The 27,090-nt window shown below is 45.2% G+C and overlaps 1 protein-coding gene across 2 annotated transcripts in view; it reads left to right on the top strand.

Moving 5' to 3' along the window:
• lmbrd1 (LMBR1 domain containing 1) overlaps nucleotides 1–27,090 on the top strand; it is a 189,337-nt gene that overhangs the window by 120,221 nt on the left and 42,026 nt on the right. For both annotated transcript variants that reach the window (XM_071394464.1, XM_071394465.1), the window contains exons 11-15: nucleotides 9,274–9,338; nucleotides 11,784–11,886; nucleotides 20,794–20,898; nucleotides 22,389–22,538; nucleotides 24,743–24,809. In XM_071394464.1, coding sequence (XP_071250565.1) covers nucleotides 9,274–9,338; nucleotides 11,784–11,886; nucleotides 20,794–20,898; nucleotides 22,389–22,538; nucleotides 24,743–24,809 — 490 coding nt within the window. The remainder of the gene's footprint in view (nucleotides 1–9,273; nucleotides 9,339–11,783; nucleotides 11,887–20,793; nucleotides 20,899–22,388; nucleotides 22,539–24,742; nucleotides 24,810–27,090) is intronic.

A 27,090-nucleotide genomic window follows, 5' to 3' on the forward strand; every position in this document is an offset into this window, starting at 1 on the left:
ATTACACTGGACGTGTTAGATTATATTACACTGGACGTGTTAGATTATATTACACCAGGCGTGTTAGATTATATTACACCAGGCGTGTTAGATTATATTACACCAGGCGTGTTAGATTATATTACACTGGACGTGTTAGATTATATTACACCAGGCGTGTTAGATTATATTACACCAGGCGTGTTAGATTATATTACACCAGGCGTGTTAGATTATATTACACCAGGTGTGTTAGATTATATTACACCAGGCGTGTTACATTATATTTCACCAGGCGTGTTAGATTATATTACACCAGGCGTGTTAGATTATATTACACCAGGCGTGTTAGATTATATTACACCAGGCGTGTTACATTATATTTCACCAGGCGTGTTAGATTATATTACACCAGGCGTGTTAGATTATATTACACCAGGCGTGTTAGATTATATTACACCAGACGTGGTACATTATATTTCACCAGGCGTGTTAGATTATATTACACCAGGCGTGTTAGATTATATTACACCAGGCGTGTTAGATTATATTACACCAGACGTGTTAGATTATATTACACCAGGCGTGTTAGATTATATTACACCAGGCGTGTTGGATCACTTCAATGCGGTGAAATCTGACTGGAATGGGACCAAGGACCTTTTCTTGTGACCTGTATGTCTGTTTTCTCTTTTGGAGCACCAAGTGCCAGGCAGGGATCCTTCCAGAGCAGAGTTACCTACCGGTATTTCTCTTTTTCTCTCACACAGCAGGGCTCTGCAGTGCCACCATTTTACCTGCATATGCTCTTAAATATTTAGCTGTGCGACCTGGACATTTTATTGGGGAGCACCAGTGCGCCTAGATAAATGAAGGATTCTAGCTTTATTACCTCACATCCTTTTTATTCTGCTCCTAAATGTATTTGTGTGCGCTTCCATTTTTCAATTTTGGCACACACATGTTCCTTGTTAAAAAGGCCAGCGTAGAGCCCTGCACACTCTTCTGCTGTGGTTGCTGTAATGCCTTAGAGTCTGTCTGTGTGTCGGTCACAGCAGTACTTTACTGCAGCCTGTGTCTGTCTGTCGGTCGGCTGCTGCCTGCTCGTTGAGGGCTCTAGGCCATTAGAAAGCATTATGTAACCAGTATTGGTGTTAAAATGGCTTCATAAATACATTTGGATAATTGACAGACAGGCTTGTTTGTGAGTGACCGTAGTGAACTCAATCTGATTTAATTAATTTTGATGGATGTTTTTGTATTGCATTTTGACTGTATTTACTGTCATCTGCTTCCCTAATGAGCCTAGAGAGACTTTAATGAGACCTAATTCACTAAGTGGTTGATAATTAGTTAATTAGCTTAGCTGATAACCATGTAACTTCACCTCAGACAATAACATTTACCTTCACACCAACTCATGTCTGCCCACCAGCATGTCCATACTGTACCTGTCTGTATGATGTCGGTGGGTGATCTTGGACAGAAACAGAGCTTCTTGTTATCATCTTGGTGTATCAGAATGTGCCATTATGAGATGAACAGCACACAGAAAGGCAGCTAAATGCAGCAGGATGTATTATTCAGCCACCCAGTCTGTCTGTCTGTCTGTCTGTCTGTCTGTCTGTCGAGGTGAATGGAGAGCAGGAACCACTTCTCCTTGCTCCAGGTAGTCTGCTGTATCTGCATGTGTGGGGCGGTTGCAGTGATCATTAATGTTTAATAGATGGCCCCAGTCCATGCTCAGATATATAGCCTCAATACAGCCTCAGTCTAGATACCGGAGATGTCTTTGTTCCATGGCGCACAATTCAGCATTTATGCCTACACTATTCGGTAACACAAGCTCGCTATTTTGCAGGATCCAAAATAACAATCACAGTTTGTTACAGATGTATAAACTAAAAACTATAAACTATCTATACATATATTGTCTTTATAAACCTACTTAAATAATGTAATTTGTCGGCCTACCTTCCTGTAACTAACATTGTGTTGCCTGGCAGCTAACGTTCCCTGGAAGATGTGACATCACACCAATAGAACACTATGTAAAGAGGAACACAATGACAGCCTTGTGTGTGTCTCAGAGGCTGCTGTCAACACTGCAATACAGCTCAGCTTGTAGAATTACTGTTGCTCCTCTGTGCCGGACCAAAGGCCTTGTGGTGGGGTTTAGTCTGCTCCTCTGTGCCGGGCCAGAGGCCTTGTGGTGGGGTTTAGTCTGCTCCTCTGTGCCGGACCAAAGGCCTTGTGGTGGGGTTTAGTCTGCTCCTCTGTGCCGGACCAAAGGCCTTGTAGTGGGGTTTAGTCTGCTCCTCTGTGCCGGTCCAGAGGCCTTGTGGTGGGGTTTAGTCTGCTCCTCTGTGCCGGACCAAAGGCCTTGTGGTGGGGTTTAGTCTGCTCCTCTGTGCCGGACCAAAGGCCTTGTGGTGGGGTTTAGTCTGCTCCTCTGTGCCGGTCCAGAGGCCTTGTGGTGGGGTTTAGTCTGCTCCTCTGTGCCGAGCCAGAGGCCTTGTGGTGGGGTTTAGTCTGCTCCTCTGTGCCGGACCAGAGGCCTTGTGGTGGGGTTTAGTCTGCTCCTCTGTGCCGGACCAAAGGCCTTGTGGTGGGGTTTAGTCTGCTCCTCTGTGCCGGACCAAAGGCCTTGTGGTGGGGTTTAGTCTGCTCCTCTGTGCCGGGCCAAAGGCCTTGTGGTGGGGTTTAGTCTGCTCCTCTGTGCCGGACCAAAGGCCTTGTGGTGGGGTTTAGTCTGCTCCTCTGTGCCGGTCCAGAGGCCTTGTGGTGGGGTTTAGTCTGCTCCTCTGTGCCGGTCCAAAGGCCTTGTGGTGGGGTTTAGTCTGCTCCTCTGTGCCGGACCAAAGGCCTTGTGGTGGGGTTTAGTCTGCTCCTCTGTGCCGGTCCAAAGGCCTTGTGGTGGGGTTTAGTCTGCTCCTCTGTGCCGGTCCAGAGGCCTTGTGGTGGGGTTTAGTCTGCTCCTCTGTGCCGGTCCAAAGGCCTTGTGGTGGGGTTTAGTCTGCTCCTCTGTGCCGGACCAAAGGCCTTGTGGTGGGGTTTAGTCTGCTCCTCTGTGCCGGTCCAGAGGCCTTGTGGTGGGGTTTAGTCTGCTCCTCTGTGCCGGACCAAAGGCCTTGTGGTGGGGTTTAGTCTGCTCCTCTGTGCCGGACCAAAGGCCTTGTGGTGGGGTTTAGTCTGCTCCTCTGTGCCGGTCCAGAGGCCTTGTGGTGGGGTTTAGTCTGCTCCTCTGTGCCGGTCCAGAGGCCTTGTGGTGGGGTTTAGTCTGCTCCTCTGTGCCGGTCCAGAGGCCTTGTGGTGGGGTTTAGTCTGCTCCTCTGTGCCGGGCCAGAGGCCTTGTGGTGGGGTTTAGGGACGGTTTGAAGATATGAATACACGGCACCTGAGATACACCTAATGAAAACACTCTGTACTGTAGCACAACCCTGCCACCCCCCCCCCCCCCCCCCCCACAGACACACACACACACATACATACACATACATAGATAGATAGTACGGTATATCAACATTGCCATCATACAGTAGCCTCCCGGTACCATCTCCTGTCTGATACAGACAAAGCCCTGATCCCAGTGCAGACCTGGCTTCAAATACTATTTAAAGTAATTTAAAATACTTTATCTGTGCTTGATTGAGCTTGTCTGGCACAATGGAACTATTTCACTTGTCCCACAATGGCGATCCCCACCCATCTGGCAATCCAGGCAGACGAAAGACTATATGACTTATCCAGACAGATGAACCCTCTGACCGAGCCTTCTCTACACATACTGTCTGGTCATTATCACAGAGGGGATGGAGGCACCTCTCGCTCTCTCTATTAAAAAATGATAGGCCAGGGCCATCTCTCTTCAATACCCTGCCAATCAATATATATTGAGAAAAAGGAAGGGCAGGCTGAACGTGCACACAGACACAGACACACACAGACACACCCAGACACACACACACACACACACACACACAGACATACACACAGACATACACACAGACATAGACAGACAGACAGACAGACAGACAGACACAGACAGACAGGTGAATCCATTCTACAGACCAGGAGTGTAGTGCTGAAGGAGAGATTGGTGCACTAAGGGATGGGGCTGCACCCTGAATGGCTCCCTATTCCCTCTGGGGCCTAGTGAAAAGAGGTGGACTATATAGGGATTAGGGTTCCATGTGGGACACAGCCGTGGTTATTATAGAGATACTACATGTTGTGGATTAGGGTTCCATGTGGGACACAGCCATGGTTATTACAGAGATACTACATGTTGTGGATTAGGGTTCCATGTGGGACACAGCCGTGGTTATTACAGAGATACTACATGTTGTGGATTAGGGTTCCATGTGGGACACAGCCGTGGTTATTACAGAGATACTACATGTTGTGTATTAGGGTTCCATGTGGGACACAGCCATGGTTATTACAGAGATACTACATGTTGTGGATTAGGGTTCCATGTGGGACACAGCCGTGGTTATTACAGAGATACTACATGTTGTGTATTAGGGTTCCATGTGGGACACAGCCGTGGTTATTACAGAGATACTACATGTTGTGTATTAGGGTTCCATGTGGGACACAGCCGTGGTTATTACAGAGATACTACATGTTGTGTATTAGGGTTCCATGTGGGGCACAGCCGTGGTTATTACAGAGATACTACATGTTGTGGATTAGGGTTCCATGTGGGACACAGCCGTGGTTATTACAGAGATACTACATGTTGTGGATTAGGGTTCCATGTGGGACACAGCCGTGGTTATTACAGAGATACTACATGTTGTGGATTAGGGTTCCATGTGGGACACAGCCGCGGTTATTACAGAGATACTACATGTTGTGGATTAGGGTTCCATGTGGGACACAGCCATGGTTATTACAGAGATACTACATGTTGTGGATTAGGGTTCCATGTGGGACACAGCCGTGGTTATTACAGAGATACTACATGTTGTGGATTAGGGTTCCATGTGGGACACAGCCGTGGTTATTACAGAGATACTACATGTTGTGTATTAGGGTTCCATGTGGGACACAGCCGTGGTTATTACAGAGATACTACATGTTGTGGATTAGGGTTCCATGTGGGACACAGCCGTGGTTATTACAGAGATACTACATGTTGTGTATTAGGGTTCCATGTGGGACACAGCCGTGGTTATTACAGAGATACTACATGTTGTGGATTAGGGTTCCATGTGGGACACAGCCGTGGTTATTACAGAGATACTACATGTTGTGGATTAGGGTTCCATGTGGGACACAGCCGTGGTTATTACAGAGATACTACATGTTGTGTATTAGGGTTCCATGTGGGACACAGCCGTGGTTATTACAGAGATACTACATGTTGTGGATTAGGGTTCCATGTGGTAGGGTTGCACATTTTTGGGGAATATTCCGAGGTGGAAACATCCCTTGAGATTTAATGGGAATATATGGGAATTAACGGAAATGTATGCAAATTAATATTAATACCATTTAAATGTAAATGTTTTTTTGCATTGGATATACTTGCTATGTCCTCATTGAGATTTTACAGACGTGTTCAATACGCCTTATTTATACACTTTTGTAATATTTATGAAATGCATATTGTTATATTTGGTAGCACTTATTTGTTTTTCCTTTTCCTCCAACCCCCTTTGATGTGTAGAACGGATGTGGGTGGGGCCAGGTCTACATAAGGGTACAACTTTCAAAAATCCCAAAAGCTCTGACGAAGGCCGTGTGGCCGATACGTAAAGCTTATTAAATATCGATGATACTATCAAGAGCAGTGTGTCGTTTCCTTTTTCCTTCATCTTGTTCAATTGTTGCCATGCACCTGCAAATAAGATTGCTCAGATGTGCGAGTGCCTTTTGAATTTTGCATTGGATATATTTGCTATATCATATGGAGACAGAAGCATAAACCTTTTACCTTATCATAAGTAGACATAATTATTAAATCCTTCCAATAGAAATTTTAAAAATCAATTTAGTTACGAATTGAACTTGAATTAAATGAGTTGACTCTTCACATGGGATGTTTTCATTGAACAACAAAAGAAGGGGAATATTGAATGATCCCAAATTATCCATCTCCCAAAAACGTTTTCAACATACATCTGTAAAATGATAGTCGGGAAACTAAAGCTTTGGTTGTCTTCCTCTCAGGCTTCCATGTATTCTCCCTGGACCTCCTCAATGTCCACCTCTTGAACATCAGACTCTGAGGCCTCATCATCACTGTCACTTTCCAACCTTGTTGAGGATGGCTTGTTGTCAGGCTCAAAAAGCCTCAAATTTGCCCAGATGGACACCAATTTTTCAGCCATTGTGTTGGTCTGCCTGTTGCGTGCTTTGGTGTGTGTGTTCCCAAACAAGGACCAGTTGCGCTCTGAGGCGGCTGATGTTGGTGGGATTTGGAGGATGATGGAGGCAACAGGGGAAAGAGCCTCAGATCCACAAAGTCCCTTCCACCAGGTGGCTGATGAGATATGTTGGCACGACTGCCATATTGCATCTCCATCCCAAAGCCCTTGCTTGGAAGTGTACTTCGCCAGACTGCCAAGAACCTTGCCCTCATCCAGGCCAAGGTGGCGAGACACGGTAGTGATGACACCATAGGCCTTGTTGATTCTCTGCACCAGACAGGATGCTCTTGCCAGCATCCTTGGGGTCCAACATGTACGCTGCGGCGTGTATGGGCTTCAGGCAGAAGTCTTCACGCTTTTTGATGTATTTCAGAACAGAATGTGGTGCTCTTATTCTTCTCACTTTGCTTGGTGAGGTAGATTGTTGCTATAACTTGATGACACTTTCTATACCTAACATTTTCCTTGGCTCTCTTGTAGAGTGTATCCATTGTTTTCAGTGCCATGATGTCCCCGAGGAGCAGATTCAATGCATGAGCAGCACAGCCAATGGGTGTGATGTGAGGGTAGGACTCCTCCACTTTAGACCAAGCAGCCTTCATGTTCGCGGCATTGTCTGTCACCAGTGCAAATACCTTCTGTGGTCAAGGTCATTGATGACTGCCTTCAGCTCATCTACAATGTAGAGACCGGTGTGTCTGTTGTCCCTTGTGTCCGTGCTCTTGTAGAATACTGGTTGAGGGGTGGAGATGATGTAGTTAATTATTCCATGCCCACGAACACCCATCAGAGATGATTGCAATACAGTCTGCTTTCTCTATGATTTGCCTGGCCTTCACTTGAACTCTGTTGAACTCTGCATCCAGCAAATTAGTAGATAAAGCATCTCTGGTTGGAGGGGTGTATGCTGGGTGTAGAACATTCAGAAATCTCTTCCAATACACATTGCCTGTGAGCAACAGAGGTGAACCAGTTGCATACACAGCTCGAGCAAAGACATTCATTAGCATTTCTCTGACTACGTTCCTCTATTGAGTCAAAAAAGCGTCTGATTCTAGGAGGTCCATGAGCTGTTGCAATCGATAAGGTGTCGGATTCATCATTTTCACCTCGAATAGAAGTAGAGGGACTTTTGTCAGAGGTTGCTTGTTGTGAGCGCTGAGGGAACTTTATGCACTTGGCCAGATGATTCTGCATCTTTGTTGCATTCTTCACATATGATTTGACACAGTATTTGCAAATGTACACAGCTTTTCCTTCTACATTAGCTGCACTGAAAGGTCTCCGCACATCATATAGTGCCCGTGGCATTTTCATGTAAAGATTCGATTTTTTAAAAATAACTTAAAAAAAAAAAAAAAATCCATATACAGATAAATATTTAAGCAGTTAGATTTAAACAACTCCTTTGTAATGTAAATGTTTTAAAATGAAAGTATGGAAACAGGTGAATTAACACTCCTCAGTTAGCAGGCTCAATAAAGCTAAAACCCACATGGTAGCAAAAACTAACTAGCAGAAATTGTTAACAAGTTAGAAATTATTTAAACACACTTTGCTGTAGGCTACTATTTACTAGTTAACAAAAAAATGATGTATGTAAAATAAAATATTCACCCCACCCAGTATTGTAATAAGAACTTACCAGAAAGCATGTAGTCCTTGGCTCAGACAGTGTAGTAGCGTGAGCTCAATAGCATCTCATTAGTTTGCAAGATCTTGAGAGTCAGCTGTACATGTGATGGAAGAATGCACTGTGCATGCGGAGGGTTGCAATTCCATTGAATTGAGGATAGTTTAACCCAAATATACCACAAGACCTAGAAGTGCCTTATGTTTATCCCACAAAAGAGAGACAGCATTTTCTGAAGCAGACACAGTTAGACTCAGAAGATTAACACAGGCTGTCAGATGTGATTGGGCTCAGCAATGTCATGGTATTTGTGTCTGTGTGCGCGTGTGTTTGGTGTGTGTGTGTGTGTTGTGGGGTGTCTGTATCTGGCATATGTGTGTACATGTGTTTGACTGTATTTTGTCCCTGGTGGCCAAAGTTGGTAAGTGACATTTTTAGCTGACCTGAGGCCAGAAGGGCCACTGGAAGGCTGGCAAGCAGACAGACACACACACACACACACACACACACACACACACACACACACACACACACACTGGTCTGGGCCTCTGTTTCGCCTCCCCTGCCTCCCCGTCATCTTTGGCAGCAGTGGCAGACCGCGCTCTGTGCCCGGCCAGTCCATATGGCCATGCTTTGACAAATGACATGACCCTTAGGTTAAAGTCTGAAGGCCCATGAGTTGCCATTCTAACACGTTTCAGTCCCCTCTGCATGTAGTCGACAGCATGGAGGATATTAATACCTAACACTTCCCTTGTGACTGATGCCTTCAACATCATAACATCTCTCTTTTATCTTCTCTCTTTCTCTCACCTTTTCTCTTTCTGTCTCTTTCTCTCTTTTCTTTCTCTCCCTCTCCCTCCTCTCTCTTTCTCTCCCTCTTCCTCCTCTCTCTCTCTCCTCTCTCTCCCTCTCCCTCCCTCTCCCTCCCCCTCCTCTCTCTCCCTCTCCCTCCTCTCTTTCTCTCCCTCTTCCTCCTCTCTCTCTCTCTCCCTCCTCTCTCTCCCCCTCCTCTCTCTCCCTCTCCCTCCTCTCTCTTTCTCTCCCTCTCCCTCCTCTCTCTTTCTCTCCCTCTTCTCTCTTTCTCTCCCTCTCCCTCCTCTCTCTTTCTCTCCCTTTCCCTCCTCTCTCTTTCTCCCTCTCCCTCCTCTATTTCTCTCCCTCCTCTCTCTCTCTCTCTCCCTCTCCCTCCCCCTTCTCTCTCCCTCCTCTCCTTCTCTCCCTCTTTCTCCTCTCTCCCTTTCTCCTCTCTCTCTCTTTCTCTCTCTGTCTCTCCTTCAGATTCTGCTGGGAATTTTCTTCATCCTGTTCGCTCTGCTGTTTGTTGTCGCTCTGTTCATTTCAAAGTAAGTAGACTCATGTACACCTAACCTGCCATATAAATGTAATGCAGAGTCACTCTTATTTACTACAACACATAAGTATTACTGTTTCTGGGTACGATAGTAATAGTTAGTATAGATAGTACAGGCCCACGTCGCACAGACAGTGTTGTTACTAAGACTCATGAGTCACACAGACAGTGTTGTTACTAAGACTCATGAGTCACACAGACAGTGTTGTTACTAAGACTCATGAGTCACACAGACAGTGTTGTTACTAAGACTCATGAGTCACACAGACAGTGTTGTTACTAAGACTCATGAGTCACACAGACAGTGTTGTTACTAAGACTCATAAGTCACACAGACAGTGTTGTTACTAAGACTCATGAGTCACACAGACAGTGTTGTTACTAAGACTCATGAGTCACACAGACAGTGTTGTTACTAAGACTCATGAGTCACACAGACAGTGTTGTTACTAAGACTCATGAGTCACACAGACAGTGTTGTTACTAAGACTCATGAGTCACACAGACAGTGTTGTTACTAAGACTCATGAGTCACACAGACAGTGTTGTTACTAAGACTCATGAGTCACACAGACAGACAGTGTTGTTACTAAGACTCATAAGTCACACAGACAGTGTTGTTACTAAGACTCATGAGTCACACAGACAGTGTTGTTACTAAGACTCATGAGTCACACAGACAGTGTTGTTACTAAGACTCATGAGTCACACAGACAGTGTGGTCCTGACAGTGTGATTGTTGTTAGTGTAGCCAGTAAAGTTGCAGGGTCCTGACAGTGTGATTGTAGTTAGTGTAGCCAGTAATGTTGCAGGGTCCTGACAGTGTGATTGTAGTTAGTGTAGCCAGAGAAGTTGCAGGGTCCTGACAGTGTGATTGTAGTTAGTGTAGCCAGAGAAGTTGCAGGGTCCTTTCAGTGTGATTGTAGTTAGTGTAGCCAGTAAAGTTTCAGTGTGCTGTCATATCTCATATCTGATAAAAGTTCATATGGATTTATGATGCATGGTTAAACTAATGTGAAATGGTTTGTGTCTGTTATAGTAACATACTGTTAATGTTAAATGGTTTGTCTGTTATAGTAACGTGTTGTTTAACTCATGTTAAATGGTTTTCTGTCTGTTATAGTAACGTGTTGTTTAATGTGAAATGATTTGTGTCTGTTATAGTAACATGATGTTAATGTGAAATGGTGTGTGTCTGTTATAGTAACATGCTGTTTAACGAATGTTAAATGGTTTGTGTCTGTTATAGTAACATGCTGTTTAACGAATGTTAAATGGTTTGTGTCTGTTATAGTAACATGCTGTTTAATGAATGTTAAATGGTTTGTGTCTGTTATAGTAACGTGTTGTTTAACTAATGTGAAATGGTTTGTGTCTGTTATAGTAACGTGTTGTTTAACTAATGTGAAATGCTTTGTGTCTGTTATAGTAATGTGCTGTTTAACTAATGTGAAATGGTTTGTGTCTGTTATAGTAACGTGTTGTTTAACTAATGTGAAATGGTTTGTGTCTGTTATAGTAATGTGCTGTTTAACTAATGTGAAATGGTTTGTGTCTGTTATAGTAACGTGTTGTTTAACTAATGTGAAATGGTTTGTGTCTGTTATAGTAACATGCTGTTTAACGAATGTTAAATGGTTTGTGTCTGTTATAGTAACATGCTGTTTAATGAATGTTAATTGGTTTGTGTCTGTTATAGTAACGTGTTGTTTAACTAATGTGAAATGGTTTGTGTCTGTTATAGTAACGTGTTGTTTAACTAATGTGAAATGGTTTGTGTCTGTTATAGTAATGTGCTGTTTAACTAATGTGAAATGGTTTGTGTCTGTTATAGTAACGTGTTGTTTAACTAATGTGAAATGGTTTGTGTCTGTTATAGTAACGTGTTGTTTAACTAATGTGAAATGGTTTGTGTCTGTTATAGTAATGTGCTGTTTAACTAATGTGAAATGGTTTGTGTCTGTTATAGTAACGTGTTGTTTAACTAATGTGAAATGGTTTGTGTCTGTTATAGTAATGTGCTGTTTAACTAATGCGAAATGGTTTGTGTCTGTTATAGTAACGTGTTGTTTAACTAATGTGAAATGGTTTGTGTCTGTTATAGTAACGTGTTGTTTAACTAATGTGAAATAGTTTGTGTCTGTTATAGTAATGTGCTGTTTAACTAATGTGAAATGGTTTGTGTCTGTTATAGTAACATGTTGTTTAACTAATGTGAAATGGTTTGTGTCTGTTATTGTAACATGTTGTTTAACTAATGTGAAATGGTTTGTGTCTGTTATTGTAACATGTTGTTTAACTAATGTGAAATGGTTTGTGTCTGTTATAGTAACGTGTTGTTTAACTCATGTTAAATGGTTTGTGTCTGTTATTGTTACGCGCCTGTGAACAATAATTTCCTTGGAAGAGAACTAAACTAGTCTGTTCTGTTCTGCAGTTTGGACAAAGCTCTTCACTCTGCTGGCATCAGTTCTGGCTTCATGGTGTTTGGCACCAACCTCACCAACCCTCTGAATGAACTCCTGCTGACTCTCCAGCCTGTGAGTACTGTTTGTGTGTGTGTGTGTAGATGAATGCACTTACTGTAAGTCGCTCTGTATAAGAACGTCTGCTATATGACAAAACGTTTAAGTGTTTGTGTGTATATGTGTATGCCATGTGAGTCTGCGCGCAGCCTGTGAGTATACTGAAGCCCCTCTTTCCTTAAAGTGGGATAATGTTTCAAGCTGTTGGCCTCAGTGGGATAATGTTTCAAGCTGTTGGCCTCAGTGGGATAATGTTCCATGCCGTTGGCCTCAGTGGGATAATGTTCCATGCCGTTGGCCTCAGTGGGATAATGTTCCATGTTGTTGGCCTCAGTGGGATAATGTTCCATGTTGTTGGCCTCAGTGGGATAATGTTCCATGCCGTTGGCCTCAGTGGGATAATGTTCCATGCCGTTGGCCTCAGTGGGATAATGTTCCATGCCGTTGGCCTCAGTGGGATAATGTTCCATGCCGTTGGCCTCAGTGGGATAATGTTCCATGCCGTTGGTCTCAGTGGGATAATGTTCCATGCCGTTGGCCTCAGTGGGATAATGTTCCATGCCGTTGGCCTCAGTGGGATAATGTTCCATGCCGTTGGCCTCAGTGGGATAATGTTCCATGTCGTTGGCCTCAGTGGGATAATGTTCCATGTCGTTGGCCTCAGTGGGATAATGTTCCATGCCGTTGAACTCAGTGGGATAATGTTCCATGCCGTTGGCCTCAGTGGGATAATGTTCCATGTCGTTGGCCTCAGTAGGATAATGTTCCATGCCGTTGGCCTCAGTGGGATAATGTTCCATGCCGTTGGTCTCAGTGGGATAATGGTCCATGCCGTTGACCTCAGTGGGATAATGTTCCATGCCGTTGACCTCAGTGGGATAATGTTCCATGTCGTTGGCCTCAGTGGGATAATGTTCCATGTCGTTGGCCTCAGTGGGATAATGTTCCATGCCGTTGGTCTCAGTGGGATAATGTTCCATGTCGTTGGCCTCAGTAGGATAATGTTCCATGCCGTTGGCCTCAGTGGGATAATGTTCAATGCCGTTGACCTCAGTGGGATAATGTTCCATGCCGTTGGCCTCAGTGGGATAATGTTCCATGCCGTTGGCCTCAGTGGGATAATGTTCCATGCCGTTGGCCTCAGTGGGATAATGTTCCATGCCGTTGGCCTCAGTGGGATAATGTTCCATGCCGTTGGCCTCAGTGGGATAATGTTCCATGCCGTTGGCCTCAGTGGGATAATGTTCCATGCCGTTGGTCTCAGTGGGATAACGTTCCATGCCGTTGGCCTCAGTTGGATAACGTTCCATGCCGTTGACCTCAGTGGGATAACGTTCCATGTCGTTGGCCTCAGTGGGATAACGTTCCATGCCGTTGGCCTCAGTGGGATAATGTTCCATGCCGTTGGCCTCAGTGGGATAATGTTCCATGCCGTTGGCCTCAGTGGGATAATGTTCCATGTCGTTGGCCTCAGTGGGATAATGTTCCATGCCGTTGGCCTCAGTGGGATAATGTTCCATGCCGTTGGCCTCAGTGGGATAATGTTCCATGCCGTTGGCCTCAGTGGGATAATGTTCCATGCCGTTGGTCTCAGTGGGATAACGTTCCATGCCGTTGGCCTCAGTTGGATAACGTTCCATGCCGTTGACCTCAGTGGGATAACGTTCCATGCCGTTGACCTCAGTGGGATAACGTTCCATGCCGTTGGCCTCAGTGGGATAATGTTCCATGCCGTTGGCCTCAGTGGGATAATGTTCCATGCCGTTGGCCTCAGTGGGATAATGTTCCATGTCGTTGGCCTCAGTGGGATAATGTTCCATGCCGTTGGCCTCAGTGGGATAATGCTCCATGCCGTTGGCCTCAGTGGGATAATGTTCATAATTTTTGTCGATCTCATATTATCTACAATAATGAATTATATTACTAAAACAGTACAGGTCACAAGCGGTCAATTAGTATCTTTTACCATAATAATACATTATTAAGTACATGCCATTTTCCAGGCCATTTTACATTACTTTTAGAACTTACTTTATCATCAGTGTGGAATGGTAAGTGGCTCGGTAGAGATTAAATGAGTAGTTCAATGTGTTTTACTTTAACTTGATGTTAGTAGTGGAATGGTAAGTTGCTCGGTAGAGATTTAAATGAGTAGTTAAATGTGTTTTACTTTAACTTGATGTTAGTTGTGGCTCGGTAGAGATTAAATGAGTAGTTCAATGTATTTTATTTTAACTTGATGTTAGTTGTGGAATCGTAAGTGGCTCGGTAGAGATTAAATGAGTAGTTCAATGTATTTTACTTTAACTTGATGTTAGTAGTGGAATGGTAAGTGGCTCAGTAGAGATTTAAATGAATAGTTCAATGTATTTTACTTTAACTTGTTGTTAGTAGTGGAATGGTAAGTGTTCCGGTGCTTTGGTATATAATCGTTCCATAGCCACCCTACGTCATCGTTCTCAAATCAGCTAATTAGATCAAGAAGTATTAAAGAGAGCATGGGTCCCAAATGGCACTCCATTCCCTATATAGTGCACTACTTTTGACAAGATCCCTATGGTGCCATTTGGGACACAGTCAGAGAGAAGTCCTGGCCATTGATTTCTACAATTAGAGTAGGATACTTTAATTAAAATATATTATTCCCCCAGGACCCATGGTGAAGGAGAATAATCACCACCACATTACTGGCGTATTCATAATGTCTTCTCTGTGATGTGAATGACCAAAACCCTGGGTTCCTAATCCCAACATAGTGCACTACTTTTGAGAGATAGAGGGAGGGAGAGAGAGTTGTCGATATACAGTTGAAGTCGGAAGTTTACATACACTTAGGTCGTTTTTCAACCACTCCACAAATTTCTTGTTAACAAACTATAGTTTTGGCAAGTTGGTTAGGACATCTACTTTGTACATGATACAAGTAATATTTCCAACAATTGTTTACAGACAGATTATTTCACTTATAATACACTGTATCACAATTCCAGTGGGTCAGAAGTTTACGTACACGAAGGTCACTGTGCCTTAAAACAGCTTGGAAAATTCCAGAAAATGATGTCATGGCTTTAGAAGCTTCTGATTGGCTAATTGACATAATTTGAGTCAATTGGAGGTGTACCTGTGGATGTATTTCAAGGCCTACCTTCAAACTCAGTGCCTCTTTGCTTGACATCATGGGAAACTCAAAAGAAATCAGCCAAGAACTCAGAAAAAACATTGTAGACCTCCACAAGTCTGGTTCATCCTTGGGAGCAATTTCCAAATACCTGAAGGTACCACATTCATCTGTACAAACAATAGTACACAAGTATAAACACCGTGGGACCACGTAGCCGTCATACCGCTCAGGAAGGAGACGCGTTCTGTCTCCTAGAGATGAACGTACTTTGGTGAGGAAAGTGCAAATCAATCCCTGAACAACAGCAAAGGAGCTTGTGAAGATACTGAAGGAAACCGGTACAAAAGTGTCTATATCCACAGTAAAATGAGTCCTATATTGACATCACCTGAAAGGCCGCTCAGCAAGGAAGAAGCTACTGCTCCAAAACCGCCATAAAAAAGCCAGACTACGGTTTGCAACTGCACATGGGGACAAACATCATACTTTTTGGAGAAATGTCCTCTTGTCTGATGAAACAAAAATAGAACTGTTTGGGCATAATGACCATCGTTATGTTTGGAGGAAAAAGGGGGAGGCTTGCAAGCCGAAGAACACCATCCCAACCATGAAGCATGGGGGTGGCAGCATCATGTTGTGATGGTGTTTTTCTGCAGGAGGGACTGGTGCACTTCACAAAATAGATGGTATCATGAGGATGGAAAATTATGTGGATATATTGAAGCAACATCTCAAGACATCAGTCAGGAAGTTAAAGCTTGGTCGCAAATGGGTCATCCAGATGAACAATGACCCCAAACAAACTTCCAAAGTTGTGACAAAATGGCTTACGGAACACAAAGTAAAGGTTTTGGAATGGCCATCACAAAGCCCTGTCCTCAACCCTATAGAAAATGTGTGGGCAGAACTGAAAACGCATGTGCGAGCAATGCTACCAAATACTAATTGAGTGTATGTAAACTTCTGACCCACTTCTAATGTGATAAAAGAAATAAACGCTGAAATACATAATTTTCTCTACTATTATTCTGACATTTCACATTCCTAAAATAAAGTGGTGATCCTAACTGACCTAAAACAGGGAGTTTTTACTGGGATTAAATGTCAGGAATTGTGAAAAACTGAGTTTAAATGTATTTGGCTAAGGTGAATGTAAACTTCCGACTTCAACTGTATATAGAGCATAGGCTGCTATTTGAGATCATCCAGCCCCTGATTGGCTTGTAGGAGGATCTGATGATGGGAATTGTAAAGGTCACAGTGTATCCTACTATTTAAAATGCATGTCAAGCCCAGTAGGAGTTATGAGTGTAAAGCTGCCAAAGTGCCAGGCATTAACATTTCCTCCACAGTGACGTGCAGCCAAAGCAACTTATTGGACAGTCATTTTCCGTCAGCATGACTTTCAAAGAGTTTTCCACCCACAAAACTTTTAAATGTATTATTATTTTTTGAGCGACCCACTGAAGCGAACACACACCTAGACACACACACACCTACAGTGTTTCTCTATGTATACTACCATGCTCCATACTACCATGCTCCATACTACCATGCTCCGAGTTCTCTGAGGACGTTCCTGTGAGGGCGAGGTTCTGGAGAATACATGAAACATTCCATTTGAGAAGCACTCCCCCTGCTGTATTACCTCACGCTGAGCAGCACTCCCCCTGCTGTATTACCTCACGCTGAGCAGCACTCCCCCTGCTGTATTACCTCACGCTGAGCAGCACTCCCCCTACTGTATTACCTCACGCCGAGCAGCACTCCCCCTGCTGTATTACCTCACGCTGAGCAGCACTCCCCCTGCTGTATTACCTCACGCTGAGCAGCACTCCCCCTGCTGTATTACCTCACGCTGAGCAGCACTCCCCCTGCTGTATTACCTCACGCTGAGCAGCACTCCCCCTGCTGTATTACCTCACGCTGAGCAGCACTCCCCCTACTGTATTACCTCACGCTGAGCAGCACTCCCCCTACTGTATTACCTCACGCTGAGCAGCACTCCCCCTGCTGTATTACCTCACGCTGAGCAGCACTCCCCCTGCTGTATTACCTCACGCTGAGCAGCACTCCCCCTGCTGTATTACCTCACGCTGAGCAGCACTCCCCCTGCTGTATTACCTCACTCTGAGCAGCACTCCCCCTGCTGTATTACCTCACGCTGAGCAGCACTCCCCATTCACTGACCCTTCTTCCAGCCAGGACAATGGCAACAATAGAGACCAAACAAGATGTAGACAAAGCAAACATTTTACTTCATAACTATCAGCTAGCTATATGTGAATTATAATAATATAGCTAACCCAGATACTTTAACAAGCAAAAATGACCTAAAACTAATGTTATGCATGGTAAATGTCAATTCTTCGTGGGTAGCTTTCAGTACTAGTAGCTAGTTAGCCCTATTGACTTACTATGGGCTTGCCACCTACGCACACTACAGTGGGTATTGTAGGCAGGTAAACATTCCAAAATTAACACAGCATGTATTTATTAACGTATCAAGATAACATTTTGTAGTCAGGCAACATATGAGATGTGAATAGGAAACGTTACAGTCCAAAGTCTGAGTTTATTTTCTCTCGCTTCAGCTCAAAGAATGACTGCCATTGCTATAAAAAAAAATGGAGTAATTTTCTGTTGGGTGCGTCCTATTTCTTTGCATACTTTCCGTTGAAGCTTGCATGGATGGATGCTTCAAAATATGTACACACGGAGTACACATCAGAGAAGTGCCCTCCGTGCTCCGTTTCACGTACTTTGATTTGGACTCCTACTCCGACCCTCCCATGCTCCAATGTGCGTGCTCAGAGCACGGTAGTATGCTTTTGGAGAAACACCACTAGACTCACATACACACCTCGTATTTCAACACTCTCTATTGTCTTGACTATGCCTCTGAGGATTAATGGGCCAGGACAGAGTGTTACAGTACAGCAGACTACTGCCAGGACAGAGTGTTACAGTACAGCAGACTACTACCAGGACAGTGTTACAGTACAGCAGACTACTACCAGGACAGTGTTACAGTACAGCAGACTACTACCAGGACAGTGTTACAGTACAGCAGACTACTACCAGGACAGAGTGTTACAGTACAGCAGACTACTACCAGGACAGAGTGTTACAGTACAGCAGACTACTGCCAGGACAGAGTGTTACAGTACAGCAGACTACTGCCAGGACAGAGTGTTACAGTACAGCAGACTACTGCCAGGACAGAGTGTTACAGTACAGCAGACTACTACCAGGATAGAGTGTTACAGTACAGCAGACTACTACCAGGACAGAGTGTTACAGTACAGCAGACTACTACCAGGACAGTGTTACAGTACAGCAGACTACTACCAGGACAGCGTGTTACAGTACAGCAGACTACTACCAGGACAGCGTGTTACAGTACAGCAGACTACTACCAGGACAGTGTTACAGTACAGCAGACTACTACCAGGACAGAGTGTTACAGTACAGCAGACTACTACCAGGACAGAGTGTTACAGTACAGCAGACTACTACCAGGACAGAGTGTTACAGTACAGCAGACTACTACCAGGACAGTGTTACAGTACAGCAGACTACTACCAGGACAGTGTTACAGTACAGCAGACTACTACCAGGACAGAGTGTTACAGTACAGCAGACTACTACCAGGACAGAGTGTTACAGTACAGCAGACTACTGCCAGGACAGAGTGTTACAGTACAGCAGACTACTGCCAGGACAGAGTGTTACAGTACAGCAGACTACTGCCAGGACAGAGTGTTACAGTACAGCAGACTACTACCAGGATAGAGTGTTACAGTACAGCAGACTACTACCAGGACAGAGTGTTACAGTACAGCAGACTACTACCAGGACAGTGTTACAGTACAGCAGACTACTACCAGGACAGCGTGTTACAGTACAGCAGACTACTACCAGGACAGCGTGTTACAGTACAGCAGACTACTACCAGGACAGTGTTACAGTACAGCAGACTACTACCAGGACAGAGTGTTACAGTACAGCAGACTACTACCAGGACAGAGTGTTACAGTACAGCAGACTACTACCAGGACAGAGTGTTACAGTACAGCAGACTACTACCAGGACAGTGTTACAGTACAGCAGACTACTACCAGGACAGAGTGTTACAGTACAGCAGACTACTACCAGGACAGAGTGTTACAGTACAGCAGACTACTACCAGGACAGAGTGTTACAGTACAGCAGACTACTACCAGGACAGTGTTACAGTACAGCAGACTACTGCCAGGACAGAGTGTTACAGTACAGCAGACTACTGCCAGGACAGAGTGTTACAGTACAGCAGACTACTGCCAGGACAGAGTGTTACAGTACAGCAGACTACTACCAGGACAGTGTTACAGTACAGCAGACTACTGCCAGGACAGAGTGTTACAGTACAGCAGACTACTGCCAGGACAGAGTGTTACAGTACAGCAGACTACTACCAGGACAGAGTGTTACAGTACAGCAGACTACTACCAGGACAGTGTTACAGTACAGCAGACTACTACCAGGACAGTGTTACAGTACAGCAGACTACTACCAGGACAGAGTGTTACAGTACAGCAGACTACTACCAGGACAGAGTGTTACAGTACAGCAGACTACTACCAGGACAGTGTTACAGTACAGCAGACTACTACCAGGACAGAGTGTTACAGTACAGCAGACTACTACCAGGACAGAGTGTTACAGTACAGCAGACTACTACCAGGACAGAGTGTTACAGTACAGCAGACTACTACCAGGACAGTGTTACAGTACAGCAGACTACTGCCAGGACAGAGTGTTACAGTACAGCAGACTACTGCCAGGACAGAGTGTTACAGTACAGCAAACTACAACCAGGACAGTGTTACAGTACAGCAGACTACTGCCAGGACAGAGTGTTACAGTACAGCAGACTACTGCCAGGACAGTGTTACAGTACAGCAGACTAGTGCCAGGACAGTGTTACAGTACAGCAGACTACTACCAGGACAGTTTCAGTACAGCAGACTACTACCAGGACAGAGTGTTACAGTACAGCAGACTACTACCAGGACAGTGTTACAGTACAGCAGACTACTACCAGGACAGTTTCAGTAGAGCAGACTACTGCCAGGACAGAGTGTTACAGTACAGCAGACTACTGCCAGGACAGAGTGTTACAGTACAGCAGACTACTACCAGGACAGTGTTACAGTACAGCAGACTACTACCAGGACAGAGTGTTACAGTACAGCAGACTACTACCAGGACAGCGTGTTACAGTACAGCAGACTACTACCAGGACAGTGTTACAGTACAGCAGACTACTGCCAGGACAGAGTGTTACAGTACAGCAGACTACTGCCAGGACAGAGTGTTACAGTACAGCAGACTACTGCCAGGACAGCGTGTTACAGTACAGCAGACTACTGCCAGGACAGAGTGTTACAGTACAGCAGACTACTGCCAGGACAGAGTGTTATAGTACAGCAGACTACTACCAGGACAGAGTGCTATATTGTTACACTATAGCAGACTACTGCTGCTAATTTCCCCACCTCAACACAGCTGTGTGTGTGTGTGTGTGTGTGTGTGTGTGTGTGTGTGTGTGTGTGTGTGTGTGTGTGTGTGTGTGTGTGTGTGTGTGTGTGTGTGTGTGTGTGTGTGTGTGTGTGTGTGTGTGTGTGTGTGTGTGTGTGTGTGTGTGTGTGTGGATATTGCGATGATGCTCTGTTGAAGAGGAGTGAGTTGGGAGCTATCACACTGTCTCTGTGTCTCTCTGTGTCTCTCTCTCTAACCTTTGACCTGATGTCTCCCAGGTGTTCCCGTTGGATTATGTCCTGATCACTGTCATCACCATGTACTTTGTGTTCACCTCCATGGCCGGCATCAGGAACATGGGCATCTGGTTCTTCTGGATACGGGTCAGCTCCCCCCCCCCCCCCACACACACACACACACACCTAGGCACACACACACACACACACACCTAGGCACACACACACACTCGCCCGTTCATAGAGTAATCACATAAAAGAAGATGTGTATCATTATGTCTCATCTCATTGCTACATCTATGTGTGGTAGATGAACCTGCTTTCGCTGTTTCTCCACGATTATCTTTCAGACATGCTATCTATTACTGCATGTTTCCTGTCTCTCTATAACTTCCTAGGAGACATTCTCTGTTGTTTTTAACTAGCTGGAAGACGTAATCACCTAACAGACTGCAGACGTAATCACCTAACAGACTGCAGACGTAATCACCTAACAGACTGCAGACGTAATCACCTAACAGACTGCAGACGTAATCACCTAACTGACGGCAGACGTAATCACCTAACTGACGGCAGACGTAATCACCTAACTGACGGCAGACGTAATCATCTAACTGACGGCAGACGTAATCATCTAACTGACGGCAGACGTAATCATCTAACTGACGGCAGACGTAATCACCTAACTGACGGCAGACGTAATCACCTAACTGACGGCAGACGTAATCATCTAACTGACGGCAGACGTAATCACCTAACTGACGGCAGACGTAATCACCTAACTGACGGCAGACGTAATCACCTAACTGACGGCAGACGTAATCATCTAACTGACGGCAGACGTAATCACCTAACAGACTGCAGACGTAATCACCTAACTGACGGCAGACGTAATCACCTAACTGACGGCAGACGTAATCACCTAACTGACGGCAGACGTAATCACCTAACTGACGGCAGACGTAATCACCTAACTGACTGCAGACGTAATCACCTAACTGACGGCAGACGTAATCACCTAACTGACGGCAGACGTAATCACCTAACAGACTGCAGACGTAATCACCTAACTGACGGCAGACGTAATCACCTAACTGACGGCAGACGTAATCGCCTAACTGACGGCAGACGTAATCACCTAACTGACTGCAGACGTAATCACCTAACTGACGGCAGACGTAATCACCTAACAGACTGCAGACGTAATCACCTAACAGACTGCAGACGTAATCACCTAACTGACGGCAGACGTAATCACCTAACAGACTGCAGACGTAATCACCTAACTGACGGCAGACGTAATCACCTAACAGACTGCAGACGTAATCACCTAACTGACGGCAGACGTAATCACCTAACTGACGGCAGACATAATCACCTAACTGACGGCAGACGTAATCGCCTAACTGACGGCAGACGTAATCACCTAACTGACGGCAGACGTAATCACCTACCTGACGGCAGACGTAATCGTCTAACTGACTGCAGACATACTAATCTAACTGTAATGTGTTGTCTGACAGCAGACATACTAATCTAACTGTAATGTGTTGTCTGACAGCAGACATACTAATCTAACTGTAATGTGTTGTCTAACAGCAGACATACTAATCTAACTGTAATGTGTTGTCTGACAGCTGTACAAGATCAGACCCAAGAGAACCCGTCCCCAGGCCCTCCTCTTCCTCTGCATGATTCTACTGCTGATTGTCCTTCACACCAGCTTCATGATCTACAGCCTGGCCCCGCAGTACGTCATGTACGGGAGCCAGAACTACCTGCTGCAGGTGAGCTGCTGTGTGGGGGAGGCCTGGGTGTGTCTGGGGGGTCTGGTGGGTGTGTGTGGGGTGGGACTGCGGAGGGGGTGGGTGTATGTTTGGGGATCTGGAGAAGGGGTCAGGGTGTGTGTGGGGGGACCTCGGAGGGGCTGGGGGTGGGCTTGGGGGATCTGGGGAGGGGTTGGGGGTGTCTGGGGAGGGTGTGTGTGTGTGTGGGGGAGGGGTTGAGAGTGTCTGGGGAGGAGGTGGGGGGGAGGGGTCATATCTTGTGTAAAAAATAAAGTCATTAATAATGTTAGAACTCTAAGGAAAGATATTTTAATGAGCGTAAATCCACATCACACACGCACACCAATACTGTTCACCTGTATACCCAGCCTCATTCATCATCTCTCTCTGTCCTTAATACCATCGTCTCCTTCTGATCCATTGGAGCAGGGAACCAGGGGATTTATAACTTGAGCCCTGCTCTAACATTCTTCCATTTAGGTTTTACTGTCAATTTGGGTGGATTAAATCCAACAAACTCTGAAGGAGTGAGGGTTCCATCCTCCTGAATCCTCCTGAAGGAGTGAGGGTTCCATCCTCTTGAATCCTCCTGAAGGAGTGAGGGTTCCATCCTCCTGAATCCTCCTGAAGGAGTGAGGGTTCCATCCTCCTGAATCCTCCTGAAGGAGTGAGGGTTCCATCCTCCTGAATCCTCCTGAAGGAGTGAGGGTTCCATCCTCCTGAATCCTCCTGAAGGAGTGAGGGTTCCATCCTCCTGGATCCTCCTGAAGGAGTGAGGGTTACATCCTCCTGAAGCCTCCTGAAGGAGTGAGGGTTCCATCCTCCTGAATCATCCTGAAGGAGTGAGGGTTCCATCTTCCTGAATCCTCCTAAATGAGTGAGGGTTCCATCCTCCTGAATCCTCCTGAAGGAGTGAGGGTTCCATTCTCCTGAAACCTCCTAAAGGAGTGAGGGTTCCATCCTCCTGAATCCTCCTGAAGGAGTGAGGGTTACATTCTCCTGAAGGAGTGAGGGTTACATTCTCCTGAATCCTCCTGAGGGAGTGAGGGTTCCGTCCTCCTGAATCCTCCTGAAGGAGTGAGGGTTCCGTCCTCCTGAATCCTCCTGAAGGAGTGAGGGTTCCGTCCTCCTGAATCCTCCTGAAGGAGTGAGGGTTCCATCCTCCTGAATCCTCCTGAAGGAGTGAGGGTTCCGTTCTCCTGAATCCTCCTGAAGGAGTGAGGGTTCCGTCCTCCTGAATCCTCATGAAGGAGTGAGGGTTCCATCCTCCTGAATCCTCCTGAAGGAGTGAGGGTTCCATTCTCCTGAATCCTCCTGAAGGAGTGAGGGTTACATTCTCCTGAATCCTCCTGAAGGAGTGAGGGTTACATCCTCCTGAATCCTCCTGAAGGAGTGAGGGTTCCGTCCTCCTGAATCCTCCTGAAGGAGTGAGGGTTCCATCCTCCTGAATCCTCCTGAAGGAGTGAGGGTTACATTCTCCTGAATCCTCCTGAAGGAGTGAGGGTTACATTCTCCTGAATCCTCCTGAAGGAGTGAGGGTTACATTCTCCTGAATCCTCCTGAAGGAGTGAGGGTTACATTCTCCTGAATCCTCCTGAAGGAGTGAGGGTTACATCCTCCTGAATCCTCCTGAAGGAGTGATGTTTGGTTAAATCCTTCTAAATTGATGGATATAATATATAGTACTGACAGTGAAATGTATTTTGGTCTGGTTAAACAGCTGCCATTCCTTTTTATTTGAATCTCTCTATTGTTCCAGTTCTTTGTTTCTCCTTCATAATGGTTATGTCCTGCTGTTGTTGTTGTATTGTCTGGGGTATTGGCCAATTGTCATGGACATAAACTTGGCTTTGGTTCATGATTGGTTGAAGGATAAACATGTGCTTTTAAATGTAAATGGCAGCACAACAAAATATGATAACGGACAGTTATTGTATTAGCTGCGTTAGTGCATTAGCTACATTAGCTGCCTTAGGCTCATTAGCCGCATTAGCCTCAATTAGCTGCCTTAGCTACACACCTTGGTGGAACACAATGATGACCATACATGTTTTATTTTCTGGATTGCAGTTGAGTTGAATGGAAAACTGTGTACGCTTAGTTAGTTTAAGTGCACATCCTTCATATTATAGCAAACAAACAGTACTGGATACTCTGTTTGCTATGGAGAAGAGAAACATGCCTCTTTTTGTGTGTTTGATCAGAGCCCGATGCCACTAGGGAATAATACCACTTGGACTACCAAGACCTGCGATGCCGACGCACCTCAAGGTAAGACTGCCAGCTACACACACCACACACACACACACACATACACACACACACACACACACACACACACACACACACACACACACACACACACACACACACACACACACACACACACACACACACACACACACACACACACAGAGACTATCTTTAGCAGTACAGCAAGATGCTATATTTTTCCCATATGTAGAGACCTACCAGTCCATCAGAGGAAAGAAGACTTGAGATAAAGAAGGAAGCATGTAATATATAATAAACACATTAGAATATATGATCAATGTTTAATATCGCACAAAAGGGGCTATGTCCCAAATGGCACCCTATTCCCTATTTAGTGCACTACTTTCTACCATGGGCCTTGGTCAAAAGTATTGCACTAAATAAGGACTGGGGTGGCATTTTGGACACAGAACAAAGAGATGGTGGTGTAGAGGTGAGTTATCCTCATGCCCAACAGTGGTACACAAGACCTTCTTCGGTATCATTCATTATTCAACCAGGATGAATTCATGTCAAGGACAAGCATTTACTGATGGATTCCATGGCCTCCTAGCCTCCTCAACAGTTACTACGGTGAAGTCAGCCATGCAGACACAAACGGGAATATGCATCACTCCTATTCCAGCGAGCTGGATCACATGCATTTATTCATCCTGCCTAATGCTCCAGGCAGAGCGGGCCTGTCTTAGATAGTGTATGTTTCCCAAATGGCACCCTATTCCTTACGTAGTGCACTACATTAGACAGAGAGCCTTATCAAAAGTAGTGCACTATATAGGGCAGGGGTATTCAACTCTTACCCTACGAGGTCCGGAGCCTGCGGGGTTTTCTGTTCTACCTGATTATGAATTGCACCCACCTGGTGTCCCAGGTCTAAATCAGTCCCTGATTAGAGGGGAATCACCCACCTGGTGTCCCAGGTCTAAATCAGTCCCTGATTAGAGGGGAATCACCCACCTGGTGTCCCAGGTCTAAATCAGTCCCTGATTAGAGGAGAATCACCCACCTGGTGTCCCAGGTCTAAATCAGTCCCTGATTAGAGGAGAATCACCCACCTGGTGTCCCAGGTCTAAGTCAGTCCCTGATTAGAGGAGGATCACTCACCTGGTGTCCCAGGTCTAAATCAGTCCCTGATTAGAGGGTAATCACCCACCTGGTGTCCCAGGTCTAAATCAGTCCCTGATTAGAGGGGAATCACCCACCTGGTGTCCCAGGTCTAAATCAGTCCCTGATTAGAGGGGAATCACCCACCTGGTGTCCCAGGTCTAAATCAGTCCCTGATTAGAGGGGAATCACCCACCTGGTGTCCCAGGTCTAAATCAGTCCCTGATTAGAGGGGAACAATGAACAAACTCAGTGGAACTGGCTTGGAGGTCCAGAGTTGAGTTATATATAGGGAATATGATTCCATTTGGGAGGTAGCCTCTGAGAGGGAGATGTTTAGAGGACAGGAGGAGAGTATAGAGATTCACCAAGAACATTGTCAGGCCGGGTGACCATGGAGAGGAAGGTGTTGAAATCTAATGAGGAAAGGAATGGACTGAAATGTGAGTGTGTTGCGGGGTAGGGGAGGGGGGGCATGCACTTTGACTGGAAGAGGGAAATGTGTTTTCCACGTTTGAGAGTAAGTGCTCAGTGACGAAGGTGGCTCAGAGGGAGAGACGTGGGGATACAGTACTTCTGAGAAGTTGGAGTTGTAACGTCTACCGCTGTCAGACACCTCTTCACTCCAAATCAGCAGTTGACTGTTTTTAGTCAGTACAAAATAAACCCCCATCAGAGAGGCTGAAAGGAAAGAAGCTCTGAGCTGGTGCAGGTGGCTCACAGGGTGAGAAGTTGGATACAGTGGTCTAGTGGAGTTGAAGTCGTGGCTATCGTTAACCCACACTGGGTGGGTTGCACCAACTGAAATTATAATGATTTTAGATTAGAGCTAATGTAGATTTTGTAAAATCAACCGCCAACAAACATACCGGTCGGCTGTTGTTTTTGTTATTTTGCGACCTCTGATATATTAGCTTGTGCATAATGAAAACAAGTAATTAGAATGTTAAAAGTCAGTCCTAAAGCAAATGAGTAATTAACTACAAAGTGTGTGTGTGTGTGTTTGTGTCATTGAGGTCAATCTAGTGTATCACGTGACAGTGTAATTAGCTAATAGATTAGTAACCAGACTTATAGTGCCTTCAGGAAGTGTTCACTTCCCTTGACTTTTAACACATTTTGTTGTTACAGCCTGAATTTAAAATGGATTACATTTAGAGTTTGTGTCTTTGGC

Source organism: Salvelinus alpinus, chromosome 3 (genome assembly GCF_045679555.1).
Source record: "Salvelinus alpinus chromosome 3, SLU_Salpinus.1, whole genome shotgun sequence".
NCBI lineage: Eukaryota > Metazoa > Chordata > Actinopteri > Salmoniformes > Salmonidae > Salvelinus > Salvelinus alpinus.